General features: G+C 35.3%; 1 protein-coding gene across 1 annotated transcript; it reads left to right on the top strand.

The window, feature by feature from the left end:
- The first annotated feature begins 2160 nt into the window (after window positions 1-2160).
- Window positions 2161-3888, top strand: LOC137162684 (SCAN domain-containing protein 3-like). Its single transcript, XM_067562578.1, has one exon. It carries the CDS (start codon window positions 2161-2163, stop codon window positions 3886-3888), a length of 1728 nt encoding a protein of 575 aa, XP_067418679.1.
- The last annotated feature ends 2727 nt before the right edge of the window (window positions 3889-6615 follow it).

Raw genomic sequence — 6615 nt, 5'->3', positions numbered from 1 at the left:
AATGGAGAGATGTAAATAGTGGTGTCCCTTAGGGACCAGTACTGTTCAACATATTCCTAAATGATCTGAAAAAAGGGGTAAACAGTGAGGTGGAAAAATTTGCAAATGATACAAAACTACTCAAGATAGTGATGTCCAAAGCGGATTGCGAAGAGTTACAAAGGGTTATCACAAAACTGGGTGACTAGGCAACAAAATGGCAGATAAATTCAGTGTTGATAAATGGAAATTAATGCACATTGGAAAACATAATCCCAACTATACATATACAATTATGGGGTCTAAATTAGCTGTTACCACTCAAGAAAGATTTTGGAGTCATTGTGGATAGTTCTTTGAAAACATCCACTCAGTGTGCAGCGGCAATCAAAAAAGCTAACAGAACGTTGGGAATCATTGGAAAGGAATAAATAAGACAGACAATATCGTATTGCCTCTTTAGAAATCTATGGTACGCCCACATCTTGAATACTTCGTGCCAATCTGGTCACTCCATCTCAAAACAAAAAAAATATTGGAATTGGAAAAGGTATGGAAAAGGGCAACTAAAATGATTAGGGGTATGGAAAAGAGAGATTAAGGAGAGATTAAGACTGGGACTTTTCAGCTTGGAAAAGAGTCGACTAAGGGAGGATATGATACAGATTTATACAATCATGACTGGTGTGGAGAAAGTAAATAAAGAAGTGTTATTTACTCCTTCTCGTAACACAAAAACTAGGGATCACTAAATGAAATGAATAGGCAACAGGTTTAAAATGAACAAAAGGAAGTATTTCTTCACCCAATGCAGAGTCAACCAGTGGAACCCCTTGCCAGGCAATGTTGTGAAGGCCAAGACTATAACAGGTTCAAAAAAGAACTAGATAAGCTCATGGAGAATAGGTCCATCAATGGCTATTAGCCAGCATAGGCAGGGATTGCTGTTTGCCAGAGACTGGGAATAGCCAGTGGGATGGATCACTTGATGATTACCTTTTTATTCATTCCCTCTGAAGCACATGGTATTGCCACTGTCAGAAGACAGGATATTGGGCTAGATCACTGGTTCCCAAAGTGGTCGATATCGACCCCCAGGGGTCGATTTCGACTTTCAGGGGGTCCGTGTCAGTGACAAAAAAATTTGGGGGTCCACGATATGTAAATGGGGGTCCACCCACCGAAATCATTATTTCAGGCGTTTCGTAAACTTTTAAGTAGATATTTTAAATTTGAAATAATTAATTATATGAGTAGGTACGATAAATTTTGGACTTTGTTATTATAATTCTTGCAAATCACAAAAATTACAATATAGCTTCTAAAAATAAAGATAATAGTAGTTTTTACAATGTTTTTTATTGAAAATTGTAATTTTTTGAATTATCACGGTATTTCTTGCTGATATTTAAACCTAATTTTTCCCGCGTATTATTAAAATATGACAAAATCAAATAATTATTGGTTCACAAGATTATTTAGGTATCTGCTTCGTAGTGTTCTATGATTATGTACGAGTTTCTACAAGTTTTCATACCAGCATCGCATCGAGCAACCGCGTGCCGTGAATAAAGTTTGTCCAGACTTGTTCAGACCAAAACTTTTGCACGGACATGTTAAATTAGGCAATTATAAATAGGAGTGTTAGAATCAAACATTGATTATTTCTATTCTGAATTTTGAGAAGAAAAGTGGTTAAAAAAATATTAACTTTATTTAGTGCAAAATACAGATGCAAATCAAAGTGAATCAAAAACATCTTGTTTAGGAGTGCCTAAGGAAAGTAAGTACAAACTTTTAGTTAGTCAGTCATCCAGATTGCGGTCTCGGCCGCATTTTTTAGTTAAATATTTCAAATAAAGATAATACCTGCTAAAACATATGACCAAAAACTCTAATTGCATGCTCGAACAAAAAATTAAAGAAATAGTCAATGCTTCAGATATAGTAAAAAATAATTATTTCCTACTTTTTAAGGTTTGTTTTTGTTTGTGTAGGCGTTTTTTAAAAGATTTTGTGTTAAAGGAGTAGGAATTGTTCGGATACTTTTTCAATTTTCATTATACTTAGTTTTAATGTAAGTGCCTCAATAGGGTCTTACTCCAGTCAATTAATTTTAAATTTTTTATCTTATGAGATTTAAATAGCTTGTTTTTTGTTGACAGATATCTTCTACTCAACATGGCAGAGGCTAAAAAAAAATGTAGGCAGTATAGCATTGATTATTTGAAGTTCGGCTTTATTCCATCACTGTCAGACAAACATTTGCCCATGTGTCTTTTGTGCAACAAAGTTTTAAGCAACGACGCTATGAAACCGTCCACGCTGGAGGATCATCTGAGAAGGTTGCATCCTGATAAAACAGGCAAAGATTTGACATACTTTAAAACACTGAAAGAAAAACTTCAGAAGAGAATCACGCTAGACAGCATGTTTGCTTCAACGTCAAAAACAGACGACGATGGTTTGCTGGCGTCTTACAATATTTCATTACTCATAGCAAAATCAGGAAAGCCTCATACTATTGGAGAACAGCTGATTTTGCCAGCCGTTGAGGAGGTTTTAAAAACTGTTCTACATAAACCTGCATATGATATACTCAAAAAAATTCCTTTGAGCGACAACACAGTTCAAAGACGTATTGACGAAATGAGTCACGATGTGGAAAGCTTCTTGTGTAATTATCTAAAAACAAACCATTTTTCCCTTCAAGTCGACGAGTCAACTTTACCTGGTAATGAAGCACTATTAATGGCATATGTTCGTTTTGTTATGGACCAAGAAATCCATCAAGAATTGCTTTTTGCGAAAACTTTGACAACAGATACTAAAGGCGAATCAATATTTAATGTTTTAAAAGACTATTTCATGGAAAAATCGATCCCCTTAACAAATATAATATCAGTAGCAGCAGATGGAGCACCAGCCATGTTTGGTCGCTATCGCGGTTTTATAAGCTATTTAAAACAAAATGTACCTGGTATATTTGCAATTCACTGCGTCATTCACCGACAACATTTAGTAGCTAAAAATCTAAGTGCCAGATTGCATCAATCTCTCCAATTCGTCATAACGGCAGTAAACAAGATTCGTAGCAACGCGTTAAATTCTAGGTTGTTTGAGCAGTTGTGTGAAGAAAATGACGAGGACTTTCATCGATTACTTCTTCACACTGAAGTACGCTGGCTCTCAAAAGGCTTATGTTTGAAAAGATTTTTTTCACTTTTTGAACCCATTTTGGAGTTTTTGGATGATAAAGCTCCCATTTTGAAAGAAAATTTAATAAAATGGAAACCAGATATTGCTTATTTAACAGATTTATTTGCTAAATTTAATGAGGTTAACTTGCAGTTACAAGGAGACAGCCTGAATTTAATAAAAACAAAGTCCATAATTTCAGCTTTTCTTGCCAAAATTAACCTATTCAAACAAAACATTGGAAGGCGCGAATTTTCGCAGTTCCACAACTTACCATTGACAAACGTTCAGGATGATGACATTTTGGCATATGTTCAACATTTAAATGCCCTCCACTCAGACTTTAAAACCAGATTTGATGATGTTTTAACTATGGAAATACCGCACTGGGTTATCGATCCGTACGGTGCAATTGAAGAATCGGATATCGCACTACAAGAAGAACTCATCGAAATAAGCACTAACGAAGAACTTAAAGTGCAGTTCAAAAAGGGGTATCAGCAGTTCTGGCTTCAGAAAAATGTAGCTGTTACTTATCCTGCATTATGGAGTATTGCAAGAAAATTTTTGATAGCTTTTCCATCTTCATACCTCGTGGAAAGGGGTTTTAGCGCAGTAACTAATCTGCTGACAAAACAAAGAAATCGTTTGCAAATAATTGACCGAGGAGATTTAAGGCTATACCTCAGTCATTTGACTCCAAATATTTAGCAATTGCTATCAGAGCATCAAGTTCATCCCTCCCATTAACACCATTAATTATTGTATTTTTAGTTTTGAACCTTAGCTTTATTTTATGGTTTTGTTTTGTTACTAAGTTCTGATTTTTGTCCAAAATCCAAATATTTACAGAGTTTTGTGCTAAATTTTAAAGAGAATTTTAATATAGCCTTTTTTTTATTTTGAGCTATTAACGTTTAATTTTGTTTTATTTCACATAAAAATAAGATTTTTAATTTAATTGTTTCAATAAAGGTCTGAATAAAAAATTTAAGTTCGTTTTCTTTTTTTACAAAGCCCTATCAAAGTGAACAGCACTGTGTCAGCTGTGAAAAACATATTTGACGATATAAAGTTTAGGAAAATTTAATATTAGGCAGGCAGGGGGTCTACAGCAAAAAAATAATTCAGAAAGTGGTCCACAGGACAAAAAAGTTTGGGGACCTCTGGGCTAGATGGACCATTGGTCTGACCCAGTATGGCCATTCTTATGTTCACATAAACATTTTACATACCAGCTATTTGTAGGCATAACAATATATGACAATATTGCACCAAATACTTGCTTATACACTTGTACATAGCAATACTGATAGATAGATCGATAGATAGATAGTTAGGTAGAAAAACAATGCACAAAATATTTATCTGTGTATTTACATATGCATGACACACCTAAAATCTATATACTTACTTGTGTATATTTATCTATTGAATTACCTATAAGTATTCACATACAACAAATAAGCATTTTTTTTTACTGCCTTTTACTGGAACAGAAATTGAAGTGGTGGACTAAATTACAGTAAACTGTACATGATTTTAGAATGACCATTGTAAAGCTGGGAGCAATAGCTGAAGAACAAAACTTTTAGTTAAAGTAATTAGGTAAAATCCTGACCTCATTGAAGTCAGTGGGTGTTTTGCCATTGATTTCAAAGAAGTCAGAATTTCACCAGACTTCATTTATTTATTATTATTTATGTTTTATATAAATTCTTCTTCTAATTCAGAATTTGGCTTAAGTGACAATTTCTTTAGCCAGTGACCAAATTATCCAATAATATCTGCCTAATGCAATCAATCTAAAAGTGGAAGTCATGTTATTTTAATATAAATGAATTTGTTTCCTGAGGTTTAGTCAAATGGGACAAAAGGATCAAACTAACCAGGCACTAAATGGTAATATTTGGAAGGCATTATGGGCACAATCCTTCAGTCCCTGCACAGGTAAAACTCACTTACCTAATAATTGTTCCCACCTTCACTCCCCATAGTCATTGGATGCCCAAAATACAATGGAAATTATACATTTCCACCATGCAAGATGGAAGAGGTACAGAAAAACTTATACAAAGGAACTCAGGAATACCCTGCATGTTATTGAGTCAGGGGAGATGAAAACTTGTTGCTGAATTACACATTTTCTCTTATGCTCCCTTCACGCTGTATTCTCTGAGGCTATGCTGACTGTAATGGTTGTTTGGAGTGAAAAATCTGACTTTCCATGTGTGATATGGTTAGCTGCTGGGGGAGAAAATCAATCTTCAGTGATATATTCTATAACAGGATATTCGAGGTAATTTAAGGTATCGTTCAGAATTTAAAAAGGCTATTAAGAAACCACTGCATAGCTCATGCAAGCTTTGAACACAGTCCTTGATTAATCAGTACTGCATTTTCATTGAAAAAACAAAAAGCAAAGATCAATCATGGTATTTCCACTAGAACAAGCATATTTGTTAAATCATTCCATGGCATGCTAACCCCTTTAGGCTTCCAATATAAAGCTCTTGGCTTTGAAACTTCAGTATCTGGAGAGCTTTTCATAAATGCACTGAGAATTAGTCATGCAAGACATGGTCCTATCTTCAGACATATGCGCGCAGATCACAATAAGTGGAATAAGAGGTCTGCAGCAGCCTTGATGCTAAATTTTTGCTTTGCTGGAATTTCACTGTCATCAAAAGACTGATTTAGCATAGCTCTGTAGGTCTTCATCTGTGCTTTAAGATCCCTCAGCGTATGAGCCTGCAGAGGAATTTTATCATAAGCCTTATCTATGCACTGGGTATTCATATTCTATCTTCTGTAATGGATGTATCTGAAATACATTTCTTAAATATAATTATTTCCACATGCTATGTATCTGTGACCAAATCAGCCACAGGGGGCATCGTTTTATGACGTTTCAATGGGTGGGGATTTTTTTATGCTCCATCTCCTCTCTGGGCCCCCTTACACATGGAAACAGAAGCATAGAAAGACTAAGTGACCTACTCAAGATCACATAGGAAGCCCATGGCAGAGCAGGGAACTGAACCTGGGTCTCCCAGCACCCATGCTAGTGCTCCAACTATTGGACCTTTCTTCCTCCATATACAGTCTTCCTCCAAATACAGCCTTCAGTAAAGGAACATGTTATAACCACAAGCTTTGTGAGGACATCCTGTAAAGTCAAAGGGGCTTCTGTGCTCTGTACAAGAGTATATGGCCACCGTGAATACATAGTAGATGTAAGTAACACTTTACACATCTAGCAGCCAAGTTCAAAACACAGCCTTTTGAGCTGTCATATGAATTTATGACAATCTTTGATCACTATCTATGATAGACATATGAATAATGTTCAGATAGGGTCATATTTTCTGCTTGATCTTTGATTAAGACTCCTATTGACATCAATGGACCTTGTGTGTGTAGAAGGAAGAAAGAATA

This window comes from Emydura macquarii, unplaced genomic scaffold (genome assembly GCF_026122565.2).
Source record: "Emydura macquarii macquarii isolate MOO-44397 ecotype Brisbane River unplaced genomic scaffold, CSIRO-AGI_Emac_v2 contig_2452, whole genome shotgun sequence".
Taxonomy (NCBI): domain Eukaryota; kingdom Metazoa; phylum Chordata; order Testudines; family Chelidae; genus Emydura; species Emydura macquarii.
Note: the sequence above shows the minus strand (reverse complement) of the source record. Positions and strands in the feature narration are given on the sequence as shown.

Bases quoted from the DNA above. Each gene is read 5' to 3' on its own strand.
- LOC137162684 (XM_067562578.1), top strand. From the start codon at position 2,161: ATGGCAGAGGCTAAAAAAAAATGTAGGCAGTATAGCATTGATTATTTG.